This window comes from Balaenoptera musculus, chromosome 16 (assembly GCF_009873245.2).
Source record: "Balaenoptera musculus isolate JJ_BM4_2016_0621 chromosome 16, mBalMus1.pri.v3, whole genome shotgun sequence".
In the NCBI taxonomy this organism is placed as follows: domain Eukaryota; kingdom Metazoa; phylum Chordata; class Mammalia; order Artiodactyla; family Balaenopteridae; genus Balaenoptera; species Balaenoptera musculus.
The window spans coordinates 37,533,456-37,556,876 of record NC_045800.1 but is presented as its reverse complement, the minus strand read 5'-3'; the positions used below and the strand labels follow the sequence as shown (position 1 = coordinate 37,556,876).

Genomic DNA, 23,421 nt, shown 5'->3' with positions numbered 1-23,421 from the left:
CCAACATCCCATTGCAAAAGTAAATCCTCCACTTGTTTTACCTCTGTGTTCTACTCATAGATGTTCAGCTAAACCATTTTAACATGTTCTACACCAAGTGTGTCTTATTTTACCATAGCTTTGGGCTTCTTTGTTTCCATCCTGGTTCCCAGGTACAAATAAACACTTCTTTCTTTTCTAAATATGCCAGGTAATACTGTAATCTACCATTTTCCCTGTTTTAAGAGACCCCATCCTGGGAAATGAAGCATAAAAAGTATTAATCTGTTTTTAACCAATGGACCAATAAAACTACACTAGAATGTCAAGGTAGAGTCGAACAAGAAAAGATAAAATGATTGTGGTAGCATACGCTATTTGTTTTTCTCTTTCTGACTTACTTCACTCTGTATGACAGACTCTAGGTCCATCCACCTCACTACAAATAACTCAATTGCGTTTCTTTTTATGGCTGAGTAATATTCCATTGTATATATGTGCCACATCTTCTTTATCCATTCATCTGTCAATGGACGCTTAGGTTGCTTCCATGTCCTGGCTATTGTAAATAGGGGTGGGATAGGGAGGGCGGGAAGGAGATGCAAGAGGGAGGAGATATGGGGATATGTGTATATGTATAGCCGATTCACTTTGTTATAAAGCAGAAAAGAACACACCACTGTAAAGCAGTTATACTCCAATAAAGATGTTAAATAAATAAATAAATAAATAAATAAATAAAATGATTGTGGTAATCATTTTACAATATATACATAGTGCAAATCATTATGTTGTACACCTTAAACTAAAACAATGTTATATGTCAATTATATTTCAATAAAACTGGAGGGAAAAGAGGAAAAGTAAGGAATTATGATCAAATTCACTACTCCATAAGGAAAGATCCATGGGGCAATTGTTTTTTCTTTTTTTTAAAACTGAGGTATAGTTGATGTACAATATTATATAAGTTTCAGGTGTGCAACACAGTGATTCACAATTTTTAAAGGTTAAATTCCATTTATAGTTATTATAAAATATAGGCTACATTCCCTGTGTTGTACAACATATCCTCGTTTATTTATTTTATACATAGCAGTTTGTACCAATTAATCCATGGGGCAATTGTTAATTGGGAGCTCAGTGGCATATGGATAACTCAATTATCCAGAAGACTTAATGTAAATAAGTACTCATTATTCTCTCTACCACAAACACTTGAAAGGATTTAAGTTTATCATTCTTACAGGAAAAAAATTAAAAAATAAAAATGCTTTTAATTTAAAAAAAACTTAAAAAGAAAAGATCTGGGACAAGAAATAAAATGTAACCTTAAGACCCTGATATCAGGTCATACTCTCTTGGCTGACTATAAATTTATCTCCATCTCCAAGGTTGCCTGATTCTTCAGTTGCGTCACTGCATCATCTGTTTTAAAGCTGCTGTTTTCTGTAGCAACATGTACTTTCCTCATATTTTATGCCTAAATAAGGTATCTCCAGATTTAATTGTTTACTTAAGATTAATAACTTTGAAACGTTTCCATTACTTGAGGGATTATTTTTGCTTATTTGTTCTAACAAATTTTTTTTCAGATACTTTGATTTTTGTATTGAACTATGGACATTGGTAATCTGTCCTTGTTCAGCACATTGAGTATTAACATTCTTCCAAAGTTTTGACACTTTTTTTTTTTACTGTTGTTTAAACAAATTCAGTGAGACTTAAAAATGAAATGAATGTATAAAAATATCACTTATCTTACTAAGAAGTGTATGTTTTAACAGTAAATGAGGTTTGTAAAATACACATTACCTTGTAGGTAAAGTCCAGCTAGCTGAATCTAAGATTCGGAGAACAGGAAAAACATAATGAGATATAAAGAGAATAGAGTTTGTGGCTTCGTGGGGCTACATAACTGGATTTCAGAAAATAATTAATATTGATCACAGATGCGTTTTTAAAAACAGATGACTTTGAGAAACTTACCACATTCATATTTGTTTCAGGATCCACAGGCGTCAGCTCCCCTCTGGATACCTCGGAATGCAGGGTCCCAAGGACCAAACAGACCACCAAACACCAGAGCCACATTTTCATTCTGTATAAAACAGTCTGTTGTTACTTGTCTACACAAAGTTTTATTACACAAAATTATGTTGGTAAATAATGCTCCCATGAAAAGTTCTGAACCAGGTTTAGGTCAGGTAAAAGTTAGGTAAAGGGCAAATATAGAACAAATGACTCAAGCCATACCTCAAAGCAAAAATTGAGGAATTCTTTTGTACTGGGAAACCTCCCACCCACCACCCCCAGTTAATATGTGACATTTGGAGCCCAGACCACCCACTCACCTCCTCACCAGGTGGTTAAACATAATGTTCCCAGAGAAATAGCAGAAAGGAGGACTCACAAGAGAATAGGTTGAGAAAAAGGAAGATCCCCAAAATTCCGGAGCCTGTTAATCTCCCACCTTTTCCTCTCTAATTGTAATTTAAACACTTTTAAGTTCAGCTGATATGAGCTCTTGCTCCCACTAGCTATTCACTTCCCTTCCTGCATAAAATTACACCCAAGGGAAAAAGTGTAATGAAAGAAAAGAGAGCTTGCAAGAGAAATAGAGGGAAAGAAGACCACCCCTCTTTGCTTCTGAGACCCTCCAGCCATCAACAAAGACCATCTAGTTTCTGGCAGTGATGGCACAAAATCACAGTGTAGCAAAGACCTTGGGGATGGAGGTTAAAGGCAAAAGGAAGCGACTCTTCCAAGGACACCCAGATGGTTAGAGGAAAAGCTGGGACAACAGCCCAGACCTCCCACATTTTTAAAAATAAATATAATCATTCAAAAAGATGCATGAGTGTATACCCATACAAAAACCTGTATAAAAATGTTTGTAACAGCTCTATGTGCAACAGCCAAACACTGGAAAAACCCAAATGCCCCTAATGGGTGAATGGGTCAACATATTGTGATATATACATACTACTCAGCAATAAAAAGGAATGCACATAAAATAACATGGATGAATCTCAAAACAATTATGGTGAGTGAAAGAAGCCAGACCATATAAATAAATATGTATGATTTCATTTCTATAAAACTCTAGAAAATGCAACCTTATCTCTATTGACGGAAAGGAGATCAATGGCTGCCTGGGGAGACGAGGGCCAGGAGCTAAGCATTGCAAAGGGAAATCTTTTGGGGGTGATGAACAGGTTAATGATATTGAACGTATCACAGTTTCACATGTGTATACATATCAAAACATAAAATTGTACATTCTAAATATGCCCTGCTATTGTACGTCAGTACAACAATACAGCTGTTTTTAAGACTTGGGCTTAAACTGAGTATTCCACAAGTCTTAAGAAATTGCTTCTCAGAAGATTGCAAAAGTGAACTGACTCCCTTCTGTCGATGCATCTCCTGATGGTGCTACAGTGATTTCTCCCAGCAGTGGTGAACCTGGAACTTCTAGACAGGAGGGGATGTTATCTTGAGTCTGTACTGGCAAAGCAAGCCCACTGTGCTTACTCACAAGTTTGTATTTCTTTACAGTGGTTGGGAAGGGCTTTACAGTTCCGGGCTACCTTTTATCATAAATATAACCTTTCAAAACCCATTATTACTCGGCAATAAGGAGTATATTGAAAGGAAAAGTGAAAGTCTGTAACCACAATTTGAAACAGTGAAGCCTCTGGCAGTTCCTGCCTTTCCACTGAGGCCTATCCTCCGGGACCTGGACCAGCTGTCCACAATGGAAGCTCCCAGAAGATAACAGCTGAAGCCACTCAACTGGAAATGTCACCCAGTTGATTTTTCCTTCCAACAAAACACTAGTTAAGTTTTTCAACCTACTAGTCCAGTAATTGTCGTAAGGATGAGGATTGAGAAGTTCAAATGAGAAAAAGCCTCCTCCAGGATGCATTCAATGTGCTTCGCTGGGCTCTCTTAGCAACTTTTATCTCAATCCTTTTTATACTGTAACAATCCTACTAAGTACTTGTCTGTCTTCATTTTGCCCCGGCCGGAGGGCAGAGCCAGCATCTGAGTCAACTCTGAACCCCCAGGACCTAGCAAAGTGTAGATGCACAAGACAGATTTTGAAAAATGGGATTGGGGCGGTCCAGAGTTCAGTGGCTGAAGAAAAGCTCCAAAGCAGCTTGTCATTCAGCTTTCTAATAATAACAACACCACTAATAATTTCCGCTCCCATTTAAGCTCCTGCTATGCTCCGGACTTCCGCAGGCAGCGCTTCCGACGTACTATGTTAATTAGGCCTCCGCCAACTGTCAGCAGAACCGTTAAGTCCTTTTTCCAGGAAACTTGAGCCTCACCCAAGTTAAGTACTGGAAGCAAAATGCCAACTGGTTAAATAGTATCGCCAAGATATTCACCAGAACCGATGTCAAACCGTTCTCGACCACACCTTGACTAACAAGTCAGAGTGGTCTGCAGGCTGCCTGGGGGAGTTAATGGGAGTAAAGGACAAGGAGGAAGGAGGTGAGGGAAGCTGGGAATCAGAAATCCTGGGTGTCACTGCAGCCCAGCGGCGACCGCGCCTGACCAGGAAACCCGAGGGCACCCGGGAAAGGGCAGGCAAATTCAAGACAGCCCTCAATTCCTGGGTCACCGCGAGATGCCTCGGGCGACCGCCTGCAGAAGAGGCACCCGCAAGTGCTCCAGGTAAGACGCGCCGGAAACCAGCGCAGGGGGTCCTGCCGGCGTGCAGAGGCTCGGGGTCGGCGGGAATGAGCCTCGGAAGCAGTGCAGGGCCCTGGCCTCAGAGCCCGTGGGGGGAGGCCGAAGCTGCGGCACCCGCACCTGGCAGCGCACCGGGGCCGGCACTCACCTGGCGCAGTCCTCCCGAGCCGCTGTCTACAGCCGCAGGGCCAGCTCGCAGAGCTGGGTCGCCGGCCGGGACCTGGAGGGGGCGGAGACGGCTGGACGCCAGGGCCCGCCCCCGGCTCCGGCTATCAGCGCCCCCAATCAGAGCAGCCGGCCGCCGGGAAGTGCCGCGGAGACACCGCCCAGGCCTGGCGCCGCCGCTTCCGAGAGGGTCCTCCGCTCAAGCGGAGCATGCGCCATGGATCAAGAGGTGCGGCGCCAGGCGGCCTCCTCCCCCGCGGAGTCGATTACCAGCTCCACCTGCAGGCCGGCACCCGCCCGGTCTCCTAGCGGCTGCCCCCGGCTCTGCCCCAGGGGCTCTTGCAGGGCCGGCGCTCTCTGCGCCTAGCACGGAAAACATGGGCTCTACAGGTGAAAAGAAATATGCTACGTATAAAGCGCTTAGCGGTGTGCCTGATGCAAAGCAATCTTGCTGTACATTTTATTTTCATTGCTAAAATGCCTAGCATTATTAAGACACTAGGGGTATAGTAGCCAAACAAGAGCCCTCTTCTCCTGCTTACATTCTAATGGGAAGAAACACCATGAATAAATAAAAAAATGAGGTAGTGGAAAGTGCTATGAAGAGCAATAAAAAACTAAAGGGATAATGAAGGTGGGTGCTATGTTATGTACAAGGTAATCAGGAAAGGACTCTCTGATGAAGTGACGCCGGAGCACAAACAAAAAGGAGGTGACTCAGAGCCATGTGGATACTGGGGAAGAAGTATTCTGAGATGAGAGAATAACAAATGCAAAGGTCCTGAGGCAGGAATATTCTTAGTAGGTTCTAGTAAGCGAAATTTGGTCAGCGTGGCTGGAACAGAATGCGCGTGGTGGAGAGTGGTAGAACATGAAGTCCTAGAGGTGCCTTGGGGGCCAGTTGTAACGACTCTGCTATTTCTTCTGACCAAGATAAGAAGCCATTGGAAGGTTTTCAGGAGAAAGGCAACAACACCTTGTCAGTCATATCATTTGTAAATATTTTTCCCCATTCCATAGGCTGTCTTTTTATTTTGTCAATGATGTCCTTTGCTGTACAAAAGCTTTTAAGTTTAACTAGGTTCCCCCCCCCCCCGCCTTTTTTTGCTTTTGTTTCCTTTGCCTTTGGAGACAGATCTAAAAATATATGTATATATTACTATGATTTATGTCAAAGAATGTTCTGCCTATGTTCTCTTCCAGGACTTTTATGGTTTCAGGTCTTACATTTAGGTCTTCAATCCATTTTGAGTTTATTTTTGTATATGGTGTGAGGAAATGTTGTAATCTCATTGTTTTTCATATAGCTGTCCAGTTTTCCCAGCACCACTTGTTGAAATGTCTTTTCTCCATTGTATATTTTTGCTTCCTTTGTCATAGATTAATTGGCCATAGGTGTGTGGGTTTATTTCTGGGCTCTCTATTCCATTCCCTCTTAATAGTTTAACTGCCAGCAGGCCATTTTTCACTTTGTCACAAAGAAGGGGACAATTGAGTCCTGAAGGAAATGGGGGAGCTTGCCCTGTCAATATGGGGGCAGGGGAGCATTCCAGGTGGAGATTCAGAGGGTGGCAGTGGTAGAGGTAAGGATGGGGAAGTCCATCGTGTATGGCCATGTTAATCCTTGCGAGAACTTTGGCTTTCACTGATTTGAAAATGCTTTTGTTGTTTTATTTTAATATTGCTCATTATTGAGTTTGTGGTTGTTCTGTGATACACTTACATGATATTTTAAAACAATGAAATTGTGCTTATGTCTTTAAACAATTTGTTTGCAGTGCCTTCTATACTCCTTGTAACATTATAATCCACAAATTTCTGTTGGAGTTCTATAACATATTATCATTTTAAAAATGATTCATGGTTCAAAACAAAACAAAAACCAGACAAATGAAAAAACAAACAAACAAACTCAGAGGAGCTATTAAAGTAGAGAGAGAGAGGGCAATTACACTTTTTGTCTGTACCATTCATTTCATTATAGAGAAGGAATCTTCCAAAGAAGAGAAGAACCAGGCTAAATCCCTGGGATCTTTAGGAGAAAAGAAGGCAGTGAAAGGGAGCAGACTGAGACCTGAGTAAAGGCAGTAAAGGCAGTGAAAGGGAGCAGACTGAGACCTGAGTAAAGGCCACAGTGGTCAGCAGTGCTGGGTTCTACCACAAGATTCTGGTTACCCTGTAAACCCTGGGAATATGGAAATCAGTGTCAATACTAAGTGCCAACCAATTATAGACAACCAGGCCAGTCTCACAATTACTCTCATAAGATCAGTCTTTCCAAGTATTGCAGAATTTATTTGCATGTTATAGAAAGCACATATCTGAATGTAGTTAAGGAAGCAACTATAGACAGAACTAGCAGATGCAGCATTAGCTTTAAAAGATGTTCTGTACCTTTATATCTGCTGGCTTGTTCCTTATTTGTGTAGGCAACTTTCTAGAATTTCTCCTTATTCTCCACCTCCTCCTCCAACCCTTTCCCTTCCTGTGTGAGTCAGAACTAAGCTGTCAGAGCAGAAAATTAAAGCCTCTCTCCTTGCCTCAAATTTAGATAAATATATATTTATTTTTTGTTTTTATGAAACTTTTATATGTTATTACCATCAGTCATGTTGGATACAAAAGAAGAAGGCAGCTGCCTCAAGGGAGTGGAAGAGTGACCAGGTCATGACTTGTGATGCTTGACTATAGACACACCTTTTCTGCAAGTCCTCAAATGTCTGTTCTGCTCAGACTTGTGAAATAGTTCAACAGTTAACGAGAAGGGCCTCAACATTAGAGGACTGAGAAAGCAGGGAAAGAACTGTGTTATTATATCATGCTTTATGTTATCTTGAGTGGACGATAAGGAGTCTATACAAATGTTTTGACTCAAGTCTGTCTCAGCTTCTATTTTCTATTTCTCAGTTTCTATAGAGGTCCTATCTAATGACCTCATAAATCTGTTCCAGATGAAGAGCTATCTATAAAATGCTCTATGATTCTATGTCCATGTGTGTCACAAGGTCTGTAAATTGCTCTGAAAACTGCTGTGAGAATTGCTTTGATATAATTACTTATGAATTACTTATGCCAGTGAGACTGCAAAACTTCGGAGAGCATTTTGATCACCATGCAGCATGCTTTGCAGATATCTCTACAGCTAATCTGTCTAAAAGAGGAAAATAAGGAATGGAGAATAGAATAAGGTGCAGGTGGCCATGAACATGCAACTTAAAATATCTTAGTTTGTAACCATCAACCTTACTCCTACAGAGGATCTATTCTTATACTAGCTTCAACTTTCCTGTTCATGTGGTGTATACCCAAAATGCTCAATGTCAGCTTTTTGAAAACAGGTATCATGACTTGTATCAGTTTGGATTCTAACTAGGACACTTAAAATGGGATGATTGAGAGAGCTGATTTACAAAGGGACTATTTAACAGTTGTTGGGTAGGGGAATCACAAGACAGCACAGCAGTTAGCCATCCCTAGGCCCAAAGAGATGAGATGGCTACTGGAAAACAGAAGGAAAGAGTCTCATAGAAGCCCCCTTGAAAGGAACAGTACCCTTCAGTAGGATGACACAGCACTTAGCCTCTCAGCAGGGAGAGAACCAGAGAAATAAACCCTCAACCATCACTGTCTCTCTCCCTTCTTTCTTCTGCAAGGTGCTCCCCATTGACAAAACCCAATCAGTAGCTGAAGGACATAGGAACCTGTTAATATAGTCTATTCCATAATCCTTCCACTTCACAGGGCAGGATGGAAAAGGATGAGAAATGGAGCTAGATTGGGGAAATTCAAGATGATGTTCACATGATCTTTCTACATGCTATGCTGGCAGAGGGAAGTAGGAGGAAGTCCAGAATTGTGGTTAACAATGCAGACTCAGGGATCAGAGCTCCCCAGTTCAAGCCAGTATGTGCAACTTGTTAGCTGTGCAAACTTGCGGAAGATTTTTAACTTCTTTCTGCCTGTTTCCTCATCTGTAAAATAAAATTAGTAGTGTCTAAGACCATTTCAAAGTTTAGACAAGATAAAATGTGTAAAAGCCCTTATGAGTTATTTGTAGTGAGGTGGATGTACCTAGAGTCTGTCATACAGAGTGAAGTAAGTCAGAAAGAGGAAAACAAATACCGTATGCTAACACATATATATGGAATCTAAAAAAAAAAAAAATTGGTCATGAAGAACCTAGGGGCAGGATGGGAATAAAGACGCAGACCTACTAGAGAATGGACTTGAGGACATGGGGAGGGGGAAGGGTAAGCTGGGACAAAGTGAGAGAGTGGCATGGACATATATACACTACCAAATATAAAACCGATAGCTAGTGGGAAGCAGCCGCATAGCACAGGGAGATCAGCTCAGTGACGTGTGACCACCTAAAGGGGTGGGATAGGGAGGGTGGGATAGGGAGGGTGGTAGGGAGGGAGACACAAGATGGAAGAGATATGGGGATATATGTATATGTACAGCTGATTCACTTTGTTATAAAGCAAAAACTAACACACCATTGTAAAGCAATTATACTCCAATAAAGATGTTAAAAAAAAAAAAAAGCACTTATAATAGGTCTGGCATATAGCACTCGATAAATGTTGGTTAATTTTTTGTGTTTTTTTAACATTTTTCCTTACAGTAAATTCCTCTATAAATTCAATTTATCTGCTTATTATTAATGGCTTTTAGTTATCATATAGGTTCAATATAATTCCCACTTTGGTGTGTATATATCTAACACTATTCTCCTCTGCATACCTAATTTTACAAAAATGGGCTCTTACTATACATATTATTTAGTTGTCTACTTTATTCCCACTTAATATTGGAAATCTTTCTATGTCATTCAACATTTTAAAAATCATTTTTAATGGTTGCATGTATGATTTTGTCATTTGGAGGTACAATAATTTACTAACAAATCCCCTTTGTTGGATGTTTAAGTTATTTCCATTTTTTTAAAAAATTTATTTATTTATTTATTTATTTTTGGCTGTGTTGGGTCTTCGTTTCTGTGCGAGGGCTTTCTCTAGTTGTGGCAAGTGGGGGCCACTCTTCATTGCGGTGCGCGGGCCTCTCACTGTCGCGGCCTGTCTTGTTGCGGAGCACAGGCTCCAAACACGCAGGCTCAGTAGTTGTGGCTCACGGGCCCAGTTGCTCCGCGACATGTGGGATCTTCCCAGACCAGGGCTCGAACCCGTGTCCCCTGCATTGGCAGGCAGATTCTCAACCACTGCGCCACCAGGGAAGCCCAAGTTATTTCCATTTTTAAAAACAAATATCAGGGACTTCCCTGGTGGCACAGTGGTTAAGAATCTGCCTGCCAATGCCAGGGACACAGGTTCGATCCCTGGTCCGGGAAGATCCCACATGCCACGGAGCAACTAAGCCCATGCATCACAACTACTGAGCCTGCACTAGAGAGCCCATGAGCCACGACTACTGAAGCCCGCGTGCCTAGAGCCCATGCTCTGCAACAAGAGAAGCCTCCACAACAAGAGAAGCCACCGCAATGAGAAGCCCGTGCACCGCAGAGAAGAGTAGACCCCGCTCGCCGCAACTACAGAAAGCCCATGCGCAGCAACGAAGACTCAATGCAGCAAAATAAATAAATAAATTTATAAAAAACCAATATCAGCTATTATGCATGGTAATTCCATTCGGATAAAGTCTTTGAAATAAAATTTATAGGTCTAACAAAGGTTCTCCTTTAAGGATTTTTCTTATTTGTTCTAATTAATATTTTATTCTTCTTTCAGCATTGTTTAAAGATGCCAACATAGGGACTTCCCTGATGGCACAGTGGTTAAGAATCCACCTGCCAATGCTGGGGACACGGGTTTGATCCCTGGTCCAGGGAGATCCCACATGCCACGGAGCAACTAAGCCCGTGTGCCACAACTACTGAGCCTGCGCTCTAGAGCCTATGAGCCACAACTACTGAGCCCCTGTGTCACAACTACTGAAGCCCACACGCCTAGAGCCCGTGCTCCGCAACAAGAGAAGCCACCACAGTGAGAAGCCCGTGCACTGCAACGAAGAGTAGCCCCCACTCACCGCAACTAGAGAAAGCCCGTGCACAGTAACAAGGACCCAACGCAGCCAAAAATAAACAAATAAAAATAAATTCAAAAAAGAAGAGATGCCAACATATTAGACAAACAAATCTTTGGTAATGTAAGTGTTAACTTCTCTGGAGACAACCATACAATCCTTTAAGATGACATGAAAGTGTGTATAAGTGAGACTGAGGTTTCTGCAGCCTAGAGGTTTCCCTCTCTTTGGGGGTAAATTTAAAGTGACATATTGGCAAGACAATAATTCAACTGTAGCTTTTTTTTTTCAATGGGTAAGCACTTTATTTATTTTGGCTGCACTGGGTCTCAGTTGCAGCACGCGGGATCTTTAGTTGTGGCATGTGAACTCTTAGTTGCAGCATGCATGCGGATATAGTTCCCTGACCAGGGACTGAACCCCGGTCCCCTGCATTGGTAGCGCAGAGTCTTACCCTCTGGATCACCAGGGAAGTCCCTCAACCGTAGCTTTTGAAAATATTTCCTTTCCAAATGTTAACATCCGGTAAATGAACATATCCCCTGTTAGATCAAAGAACTCAACACAGGAAAAGCACAAGCATGGGTACTCCCTTCACCTCCGTGCATCATCTTAGACCTTTCTTAGACCCCAGGCTGCTCCAGGAAATTCTGGTCACCTAGAAAGACCCTTCACCTCTAGCTCATACTAAAAGTACTCCTTATTCCGAACAAGATGAAAGATAACATTCTTCCTAAGGGAAGGCAGGAGGAGGAAACACATTTGTTAAGCATTTCCTATGAGTGTCTTCCTAAGTACTTCACATCCAATGTCTCAATAACCCCTTGCAAATATGCATAAAATTCTCTAGACTGCTCACTTCTTTATCCAAAAAAGAAGGATGCTATGTCTTTCTAATTCATTTTAGGTGACTCCTGGCACAACTAAGTATCTCACTGAAAGGTAGTAAGTAATATCTAATGGAGATGAGAATAAGACAACAAGGACTCACTTGCTTTCATTTGGCTTAAACAAAAAAAAGAAAGTACTCTATTATAAGCAGTACTCAGACCAGTGCATGATACAGTGCAAAAATTTAATACAATGTGGTTAAACACAATATTCAAGCACATGAAGGTCATCTTCTGACAGATGAATTGGGCATTTTTTTCAATAGTTTCCTTAGTGTAACTTTATAAAATTCTTGCCTTCAAAAGTGTCTGGCACTGATCTTGATACTTGTTAAAAAGTCTGATATAAGACAACCACATCTCAACAGTGAGAGATTTAGGAGATCATCCTAATGCCTGTCTTCAGAATACATCATCAGAGAACTGATCACCAACTTCATCCCTTACTTCTTGGTATTTCCCCCAAAGTCTACCCTCTGGATTATAGGTATGCATTTTAATATTCAATCTTTCAGCTAATCTTTGTCCTGTGATCTTGGCTTGCATCTCCTCACAACTGTTTCTACTCTTTCTGAAGTGCCAAAGATCCTTCTAGGAAAGCAGCTGTGTAGGTGTACGGTGACGTGGTAGAAGTCCAGCTGCTGTGATGCCATTAAGATGCTTCTTATCCTTGTGCCTCCTTCTTCAGAGGAAACAGGAGGCCCTCTTCTCGCATAATGACAAAAGGGAATACATTTGTTTTAAGTTTATGTGGTCAGGGTGCTGGGTTTTTGGCCCAAATTCCTAGCACTTCCACGAAAGAGGCTCCTTCTGAGTTCCACTATGAAGGCCTATCCAGGTACAGTACTTGTGTTTTCCTCTGAGTGATTTTTACCTTGTGATCCTTTGTAACCTATCAATAAACAGGTTGTCAGAGCTGGAGTATCTTCTGCTTCACTTGAATGTCGATGCTGAGGGAGGTACTCACTAGCTTCGGAAGAGGAAGGCGCCCGGGCTCTGCAGCTGGAAGGCCGGCTCTCTCCCGCTGTGGACTCGCTTTTGAAGACTCTCCATCGTTCATGAAGGGGACGAGTGGTCCCTGTTTGTGTGAGGTTGCTTTAGATGACCGGCTGTTATCTGCAAAGGAACAGCCAGGAACGGGTCATAAAATGTCGCGAATCACTGTCAGAATTCTGGGCCTTAGCCGGGTCCACATCCTCTCCCACAGTGGCTTTTCGCCTTGGTGCACGGTCTACGGGCTGAAACTGTTCGCTTTACCTCCAAGCTCCTCACGTTGTGCAGTTTGGCCACAGAGTTGAAGCTTTTTTCATCCTCGGCGGGCAATTTGCAAGTGACCTTGTCGTTGTCAAAGCCTCGCCTAGCGCTTCAGCGCCTCCAGGAGCTCTGGTGGACTCGGCGGCCCGAGTCCCAGGAGCTGGGGCTCCAAGCGGGGACAGGGGCGCGAGGCTGGAGGGCGACGGACAACTTGGTACCCCGGCAGTCCCGCCGCATGCGCCCATCGTGGCCGTTAAGGATGTTGATTCGTTACCAAACCGCCACCTAGAAAGGCAGTCACGATTTAAACTTCCATCAGAGATCAATTATTGAAGGACTGGATCACATTTTGGGTACCTACTTTGCAATCTATTTCATATTTGAGAGAGGACGAATTTTTAAAAATTTCTTTACCAAAAATTGAGATTAAGTCCTAGTAATGAATCTGCAGGTCCAATTTGTGATGGCAACTGGATGTGATTACAGAGTCGCTGAGGTGTTAAGATGTGAGGACCTGGGCTTAGACTTTGGAGTCAGAATTCTGGTCTGTCATTTGTTAGTTGTGTGGTCTCAGTGCCAAATTCTTTCTCTTTAAAGGATTGCTTAACTATGTCTATGCAAAGGGCAGATGGATCTTGGGGACAGTGGATGTTAGTCAACTTAATGAGATGGTCACTTCAGTTTAGCTGCTGTTCCAGCTTTTCATTGTTGGAGCAAATTGACCCATTCTGGGGCAGGTGGTATGCAGCTATGCAACTGGTAAATGCTGTATTATCTATTCATGTTAGTAAAGACCAATAGAAGCAGTTTGCTTCCAGCTGGCCAGACCGGAAATTCACCTTCCCTGACTTATCGCAGGGATACAGCCCTCTGTCACTATTTCCTTCACAGAGACTGATATTTCTTCATTTCCCAAGACATCATGCTGGTCCACTGGGATACTGATGGTATGCTGCTGATTTGGACATGGTAAGCAGGAAGTTGCAACCATTCTAGACACCTTGGTAAGACTCATGTATATCAGTGGGTGGAAATAAGCCCCTTAACATTTCAGAGGTCTGCCACCTTAGTGACGTTTCTAGGAGTCCAGTGTCTGGGGCATGTTGACATGTACTTTCCAATGTGAAATACAAGTTGTTGCATCTGCTCCCTTCTACTACTGATAAAGAGGCACCAAGCCTAGTGGGCCTCCTTGGAGTCTGAGACAATGTGTACCTCGTTTGAGCCTGCTACTTTGACCCATTTTCTGAATTACCCTAAAAGCTGCCAGTTTTGAGTGCCCACAGAGCAAAAGAAGGGTCTGCAACAGGTCTGAGCTGCAGGCAAGCTGCTCTGCTACTTGTGCCATATGACCCAACAGATTTGAGATGCCCAAAGTGTCTGTGACAGATAGTGATGCTCTGTGGAGCCTTTGTCAGGTGAATCACAGAACACACCTTTAGGATCTTGGAGCATAGCTATGTCATCCTCTGCAAATTACTCTTCTCCTTTGAGGAACAGTGTCAGGCTTGTTCAGGACTCTTAGTAGAGACTGAATGAATACTTGACAGTAGGCCATCAAGCTATATGTGATTGACTATCCATCATGAATTGGGTGTAGCCTGACCAATCAAACTATAAAGTTGGGTGTGCACAGGAGCTCTCCATCATCAAGAAGTGCTGTAGATGAAACTGAGCCCGTGTAGGACCTAAAGACGCAAGGAAGTCCCACAAGCAAGATTCCCATGACCCGTATTCTTTCTACATTGCCCTTTCTCTCTCAGTCCTCATCTATGGCCTCATGGGGAGTTCCATGTGACTAGCTGACTGAGGAAGAGATTATTTGGACCAGTTTATACATGGTTCTGCATGATATGTTTGGTACCTCCCCAAAGTAGACAACTGTAGCAATCTAGCCCCATTTAGGGGTGGTTCTGAAGGACAGTGGTTATGGGAATTTCCCGCAGTGGAAGAGCTTTGAACAGTTAACCTGCATGTTAATCTTTCCAAGAAGGAAAGATGTCCAGAATTAATGGATCTACATTGACTGTGGCTCCTTTAACCTGGAAGCTGAAATTGCTAAGTCACCACTGTGGGCTCCTTATTCCAGTAATGCAACAGGCATCAGAACTTGGGTCAATGATTGCCAGCTTCCTTTTTTTTTTTTTTTCCTCCCCACATCTACACTCCCCTTCCAACTCAGGTCCAACCAGAGAAAGCCAAATACGTTTCTTAAACCAATCACATAAGATGTCCATCTTTAGTTAGTCCTCCTCCAGCTTCCCGGTGCCAACAGCCCCCAGTCTGGGCTCCTGGAGCCTTCCCTTTCCACCTGGGAGCTTCCCACTGCCCTGTCTGCCTGGGGTCCCCGCCAAATGCAAGTGATGGTGGCGACTCCTCTGGCCGGCTCTGAGTAAACAGCTGTGTGTTCTCACTGGAGTCGCCTGTGTTTATCTTACAGGGCATCGCGCCTCCCCAGCAGGTAGAAGAGAAGAAGAGCAGGGTTCCAGGGAGGCGCCGGGCCTGGCTGCGGTTTGGCTCCAGGTGGGCGAGCGCGGCCTCAACTTGGAACAGCGCCTCCTCTGGTCCCCGGGCGGCGGTTCTGGAGACGATGCTTCTGAAGGCGTGGAGATGGGGGTCCGCGTTTCAGTCCTCTAGGTCGGGAGGCCGCCCTCCCTGCTCGCGAGTCCTGGCTGCCCGCACAGCGGCTGGTCCTGCTTCTGCTGCACCGGCAGCTGCTCGCGTGGAGCACTGCCTGGCTCCGCACCCTCTCCTGCCCCCGCATCCTCTCCTGCCCCCGCACCCTCTCCTGCCCCCGCATCCTCTCCTGCCCCCGCATCCTCTCCTGCCCCCTCATCCTCTCCTGCCCCCGCATCCTCTCCTGCCCCCGCATCCTCTCCTGCCCCCGCATCCTCTCCTGCCCCCGCACCCTCTCCTGCCCCCGCACCCTCTCCTGCCCCTGCACCCTCTCCTGCCCCCGCACCCTCTCCTGCCCCCGCATCCTCTCCTGCCCCTGCATCCTCTCCTGCCCCCTCATCCTCTCCTGCCCCCGCATCCTCTCCTGCCCCTGCATCCTCTCCTGCCCCCTCATCCTCTCCTGCCTCCGCATCCTCTCCTGTCTCCGCATCCTCTCCTGCCCCGGCATCCTCTCCTGTCCCCGCATCCTCTCCTGCCCCTGCATCCTCTCCTGCCCCTGCACCCTCTCCTGCCCCCCGCACCCTCTCCTGTCCCCCGCATCCTCTCCTGTACCCGCACCCTCTCCTGTCCCCCGCATCCTCTCCTGCCCCCCGCACCCTCTCCTGTCCCCCGCATCCTCTCCTGTACCCGCACCCTCTCCTGTCCCCCGCATCCTCTCCTGCCCCCCGCACCCTCTCCTGTCCCCCGCACCCTCTCCTGTCCCCCGCATCCTCTCCTGTCCCTGTACCCTCTCCTGTCCCCCGCATCCTCTCCTGTCCCCGCATCCTCTCCTGCCCCCCGCACCCTCTCCTGTCCCCCGCATCCTCTCCTGTACCCGCACCCTCTCCTGTCCCCCGCATCCTCTCCTGCCCCCCGCACCCTCTCCTGTCCCCTGCATCCTCTCCTGCCCCTGCATCCTCTCCTGCCCCCTCATCCTCTCCTGCCCCCGCATCCTCTCCTGCCTCCGCATCCTCTCCTGTCTCCGCATCCTCTCCTGCCCCGGCATCCTCTCCTGTCCCCGCATCCTCTCCTGCCCCTGCACCCTCTCCTGCCCCTGCACCCTCTCCTGCCCCCCGCACCCTCTCCTGTCCCCCGCATCCTCTCCTGTACCCGCACCCTCTCCTGTCCCCCGCATCCTCTCCTGCCCCCCGCACCCTCTCCTGTCCCCGCATCCTCTCCTGTCCCTGTACCCTCTCCTGTCCCCCGCATCCTCTCCTGTCCCCGCATCCTCTCCTGTCTCCGCACCCTCTCCTGTCCCCCGCACCCTCTCCTGTCCCCCGCACCCTCTCCTGCCCCCGCATCCTCTCCTGCCCCCGCACCCTCTCCTGCCCCCGCACCCTCTCCTGTCCCCCGCATCCTCTCCTGCCCCCCGCACCCTCTCCTGTCCCCCGCACCCTCTCCTGTCCCCCGCATCCTCTCCTGTCCCCGCATCCTCTCCTGTCTCCGCATCCTCTCCTGTCCCCCGCATCCTCTCCTGTCCCCCGCACCCTCTCCTGCCCCCGCATCCTCTCCTGCCCCCGCATCCTCTCCTGCCCCCGCACCCTCTCCTGCCCCCGCATCCTCTCCTGTCTCTGCATCATCTCCTCCCGCTCCACGGAGCTCATGGTCTCCGTCGTCCATCTCAAGTGTAGTGAGCGCGGCTCACTGTTTTATCACTGCCTCAGCTGCTCACCATGTGAGGGAGGAGTGTCTTCCCTCTGTCTTTGCTTTCAGGTTCATTCAGGTTCCTCTGGCAAACCTCGATTTCTTCCTGTCGATTTGGACTTGAACTTCCTGAAGAAGCTCCCAGTGGAGCCGATTGTGGCTTTTGCCCACTGGCAGAGGCTGGGGTCTCACCTCAGGGCAGAATGTCTGGGTCTGGTACCTGTCGGGCTGCCCCTGTGGGCGGAGCTCCCTTTGGACAGACCCGGGGCTCCACTCCCTACTGACCTTGCAGGTAGACGGGTGGACTCGGGCACAGGCTGGGGGCTGTGCTGGCCTTGGGCTCCTCACAGGTACTCTCCGTAGGGCGCAGCCCGGAGGCCGGCTTGGGCTGCACTTGGATTCCTGGTGCAGGCGGGGCCGGGTTACACTGTGGCCGAAGCTGAAGCCAAGGGGGCCCCGGGCCCTCACGGTTAGGCTGCCTTGGCCGTTCTGCACGGAGGCCTGGCCGAGGCTGGCTCTCTCCCAACGCGGGGGGTTCCTGCTCTGATTTGTGCCGGTGGAGAGGGCGCTGGGGCGTGGGCGGCAGCGGCGGTCTTCTTCCCCTGCCGGCTCGCTGGCTGCGCTGTGGCCCTCCGCCCCGTGCCCTGATCCTCCTCCACATCTGCGTTCTTCCTCGGAGTGTTCTCAGAGCAGCAGTTAGAGGTGGGAATGTGCTGCTTGCAGCTGGCGGGGGCCCTGTGCCGTTCCTGGGGGCGGGGGAAGGAGTGCTGCTGTTAGATCCGCTGAAGGCTGAGGCTTCAGGGTGGCCGGGTAGCCCTCTGGCTCAGATCTGTTATAACCCAGGACCAGATACTGGAACATTACCTTGTCTTTCCAGCCTATCAGTGAGTCCTGGATCTCTGTCTCCACGTGTAACCATGGACGCCATGAATTCAGTCTGCCCGGGGTCCTGGTAGTCAGCGAGTGGCTCCATGTAGAGCTTTAGTTCCTCATAGCCATGACCCACAGTAATCCACGGATCCTTCACAATTTGCTCTGAAGGGCCTCTCTTGTTGGGATCGAGAATGAGACATTTCTCTAGCAGATATTCGCATTCCATTGACAAGAATGGAATGTGATATATTCTGCTCAGAACCCGCTTCCACAGCTCCTTGAGTTTCCATCCTTCAAAAGGCAGGAATCCATCGGCCAGTGTAGACAGGATGACTTCCTATGGTTCTTCCCTGGAAGAGTTCTGGGCAGCATGAGGGGCACCACCCCAGAAGGTGTCCAGCTTGCTGTAAGAGGTGCATTTGTTGCTGAAGCCGAAGTGTGATGTTCGTGTTCACATGCAAGAGCAGGTTTTCTGCCTTTCAGTCTCTGTGGACAGTACCCTCCTGGTGGACTCTGCTTTCAGCTGCTTTGCTTTCCTACTGCCATGAGCCACGAGCTGCTCAGACACCTCTCCTCCACTAGCGTCCTCCTGACAAGCGGAGAGTTTCCTCAGCCTCCGTCACTTCAAATACTTCACTATGTTGGGATGATCCAAGCCTTCATGATTCCTGCTTTGCGGGACATTCTCCGGAGGCTGGAGGAGTTCCCCTGAGTCTCATCAAAGATCTTCACGGCTCTCGCTTCCCCAGCCAGGATGTGCCGGCCAGCTTCACCGTAGCCCAGTCTCCCTTGATGATGGTCTCGAGGGTCTGGAGGAGACCATGTGAATCTGGGTCTCTCCTCAGCAGAGACAGCTTAGAGGCCCCGCAGCACGCTGGACTCACTGCTGTGCTTGGAGTTGAGGCGTCCTGAGGTCGGCTTACATCTGGGAAGAGCTGGTGAGAAGCTTGGTCCAAATCAAAAGAAAACCAGTTCAAAGTTCACCCCATGAACTGGTCTTTATGACTGAATCAAAACACAATGCCAGGGCTTCCCTGGTGGCGCAGTGGTTGAGAGTCTGCCTGCCAATGCAGGGGACACAGGTTCGAGCCCTGGTCTGGGAAGGTCCCACATGCCACGGAGCAACTAGGCCCGTGAGCCACAACTACTGAGCCTGCGCGTCTGGAGCCTGTGCTCCGCAACAAGAGAGGCCGCGATAGTGAGAGGCCTGCGCACCGCGATGAGGAGTGGCCCCCGCTTGCCACAACTAGAGAAAGTCCTCACACAGAAACGAAGACCCAACACAGCCAAAAATAAATAAATAAATGATTTTTAAAAAAAAATAACACAATTCCAGACAAAAAGGAAAATAAACTAAACAAATAAGAAAAACTGAAAATGGAGTGAGTAAAAAGAATAAAGAAAAAAGAAAAAAAGAGAATAAAAAGTAAAAATGAGAAAAAGAAAAAAGTGAGAAAAAGAAAGTAACAAACGAAATAGACAAAAATGCGAAAGAGGAAACAGGGTACCTTTGGTCAAAGTCTCTCAGGTGACTGAAAAGCAGCTTCCTGAGCCAGAAGGACTGACAATTTAGGCCCAGCCAGGGACTTGGATAAGTGCTAGGAACTCCAAAGCAATAGTTTCGTATGAGGTCATGGGAAGAAATGAATCTACCAACAAGTCTGGGGATAATCCATTGTGATTTTCTCACTTTTTGATTTCAAAACCCCCTTACTCTTTTAAAAAAAATATTAAGGACCTCAGAGAGCTTTATGTATGGATTATAGCAAGTGACATTACCTTATTAGAAATTGAAACCTGTAGTATGCTTCTAGTATGCTAGAAAAGTGGCCTCTTCTAGTTTGGAAAGGTGTGATCATTTCTGGCTTTTGAAAACCTCATAATGTCTACACTTAAAATAGTCAATATCCTTTAAAATCTGAATAATTTGGCTCAAAATAATGGCACAACTTAATTGGCATTATGATACTGTCTGAAATGTTCTGTTGCATAAGACACAGTAAAGAACATTATTAATAACTCTAAAGCTGAAGGGAAGCTAGCAGGCATCATAGTTTGATTTCTTATTCACAGTTCTGCCCAGTTTCTTTGGAGTACATTTCTCTCTTTCCACACTCTTTCTCTCTTTCCTCAGGGCTCTGTACTAACTCCTACTTCTGCCTGGAATATTCTCAGAGATCCATATGGTTTCCTCCCCAACCTCATTCAAGTCTTTGCTCCAATGTCACCTTCTCAGTGCGACCTTCCCTGATTTACCTATTTGGTCTTACAAAACCCCTTGCATGTCTTATCTGCCACCCCTATTCCAAACTATGTATTATGGACATTTTTTAAACATACAAAAAATTTTTAAAGTATCTTCCTCATGTATCTATCATCCAATATCAATAATTTGCAACATTTTTGCAATCTTAGTTTATACATAAACACTTCAGTCTGCATCTTTAAATAAATGTATTTTAGAAACACTGCCACCATGCCATTATCAAATCTAAGAAACTAACATTATGATATACCAGTATATATTCAAATCTCCCTGTTATCTCAAAGATGTCTTGTTACAGTTGATATGTTTGACAAGGTACATACATTGCTTTATAATTTTTCCATAGCTATATCACCACTTAAAATACTACATATTTTACATATCTGCTTCCTATCTGTATCTCCCATTAGAATTTCAACTTTGAGCAAACAGAGATTTTTGTTTTGTCCTTTGTTCTAGGTATCTTCAGCACCTAGAATGGCTTTCACATGCAGTAGGCGTTCAATAAATGTTTCTGGATTGAAAGAATGAATGGAATTAGCAACAAGGATGTGACAATCAAGGGGTATGCTGTCTAAACCTGGTCAGATCTGTTAGTTTCTATCTCTAAAACTTTGAGCAACTTTTCTGAGCCTCAGTTTCCCCATCTGTAAAGTGGGACTAATAACACCCACTTTGCAGAACTGATTGCAGGGCTGCAGTCTTGTTGTGAGAAATAGAGAAAATATGCATACAGTGCCTGGCATGTAGTACACCCTCAGTGAGGCTACTATTTGTATTTTTCATTAAGTTGCAGATCTTGAGATGAGATCATCCTGGATTAGGATTAGCCCTAAATCCTATGACAGTGTCCTTATGACAGAAAAGGAGAAGACACAGGGACACACACGGAAGAAGACCATGTGAAGATAGAAGCAGAGACTACAGTAATGCAGCCACAAACCAAGTAACAGAGGGCCCATCAGAAGCTAGAAGAGGCAAGAATGGATTCTCCCCTACAGCCTTCAGAGGGAGTGTGGCCCTGCCAACACGTTGATTTTGGATTTCTAGCCTCCAGAACAGTGGAGAACAAATTTCTGTTTGGGGATTTCTGTCTTACACCAAGTTTGGGATAATCTGTTATAGCTGCCACAGGAATCTAAACACCTTCCTCCACTCTGACCCAGCACAGACTACTATGCCTGGGCTCAACCAATCCAATGGTTTGGAGCATGTTCATCATATTTTCAATGGATTTGAAGTTCAGCCCAAACTGGTTCTCAGTCTTCATTTATCTCTCTCTCTCTCTCTGTCACTATTCTCAATATATCTCCCCCAACTCCCACCCCACTCTCCTACTTTTATGGTGGAGTCAGAGGCACCAAAAGATCTAATGATTTCTTTCTGGCTTGTTCAGAGAGTTGTGACAATGGGACAAATATCAATTGGAGGGTCTCTACTTATGTGATCTGATGCTGTACAAATACATTTTCCATCATCCTATGAAAGGTCAAGAGGGTGGGACAAATAGAAATATCAAGAGTGATTGGAGAGGACCTGCGCAGAATGGGAGAGGCAGCATGTGGAAAGGAAGGCCTCTGGAGTATGGAGTTCGGAGTTTTGAGGATGATTTAACAAAGGCATTAGGAAAGGGCAGACAGCAGAAGCAAGAAGAACTACAATCGTGCAGCCTGTGGAACAAAAACCACATTCACAGAAAGACAGACAAGATGAAAAGGCAGAGGGCTATCTACCAGATGAAGAAACAAGATAAAACCCCAGAAAAACAACTAAATGAAGTGGAGATAGACAACCTTCCAGAAAAAGAATTCAGAATAATGATAGTGAAGATGATTAGGGACCTTGGAAAAAGAATGGAGGCAAAGATCAAAAAGATGTAAGAAATGTTTAACAAAGACCTAGAAGAATTAAAGAACAAACAAACAGAGATGAACAGTACAATAACTGAAATGAAAAATACACTAGAAGGAATCAATAGCAGAATAACTGAGGCAGAAGAACGGATAAGTGACCTGGAAGACAGAATGGTGGAATTCACTGCCATGGAACAGAATGAAGAAAAAAGAATGAAAAGAAATGAGGACAGCCTAAGAAACCTCTGGGACAACATTAAATGTAACAACATTCACATTATAGGGGTCCCAGAAGGAGAAGAGAGAGAAAAAGGACCAGAGAAAATATTTGAAGAGATTATAGTTGAAAACTTCCCTAACATAGGAAAGGAAATAGCCACCCAAGTCCAGGAAGCGCAGCGAGTCGCATACAGGATAAACCCAAGGAGAAACACGCCCAGACACATAGTAATCACATTGGCAACAATTAAAGACAAAGACAAATTATTGAAAGCAGCAAGGGAAAAATGACAAATAACATACAAGGAACCCCCCATAAGGTTAACAGCTGATTTCTCAGCAGAAACTCTGTAAGCCAGAAGGAAGTGACATGACATATTTAAAGTGATGAAAGGGAAGAACCTACAAGCAAGATTACTCTACCTGGCAAGGATCTCATTCAGATTCGATGGAGAAATCAAAAGCTTTACAGACAAGCAAAAGCTAAAAGAATTCAGCACTACCAAACCAGCTCTACAATAAATGCTAAAGGAACTTCTCTAAGTGGGAAACACAAGAGAAGAAAAGGACCTACAAAAACAAACCCAAAACAATTAAGAAAATGGTAATAGGATCATACATATCTATAATTACCTTAAACACGAATGGATTAAATGCTCCAACCAAAAGACACAGTCTTGCTGAATGGATACAAAAACAAGACCCATATATATGTTGACTACAAGAGAGCCACTTCAGACCTAGGGACACATACAGACTGAAAGTGAGAGGATGGAAAAAGATATTCCATGCAACTGGAAATCAAAAGAAAGCTGGAGCAGCAATACTCATATCAGATAAAATAGAATTTAAAATAAAGAATGTTAAAAGAGAC

At 45.4% G+C, this 23,421-nt stretch overlaps 1 protein-coding gene across 4 annotated transcripts in view; it reads right to left on the bottom strand.

The window, feature by feature from the left end:
- The window catches only part of LIPA (lipase A, lysosomal acid type), a 107,608-nt gene that overhangs the window by 27,717 nt on the left and 56,470 nt on the right, over nucleotides 1–23,421 (bottom strand). For 2 of the 4 annotated variants that reach the window (XM_036828039.1, XM_036828037.1), the window contains exons 1-2: nucleotides 4,835–4,989; nucleotides 1,969–2,080 (exon numbers count right to left, since the gene is read on the bottom strand). In XM_036828039.1, the coding sequence (XP_036683934.1) occupies nucleotides 1,969–2,079 (111 nt within the window). In that variant the 5' untranslated portion in view covers nucleotide 2,080; nucleotides 4,835–4,989. Of the gene's footprint in view, nucleotides 1–1,968; nucleotides 2,081–4,834; nucleotides 4,990–23,421 lie in introns of those variants that run through there. The other 2 variants (XM_036828041.1, XM_036828038.1) reach the window with 1 other exon arrangement.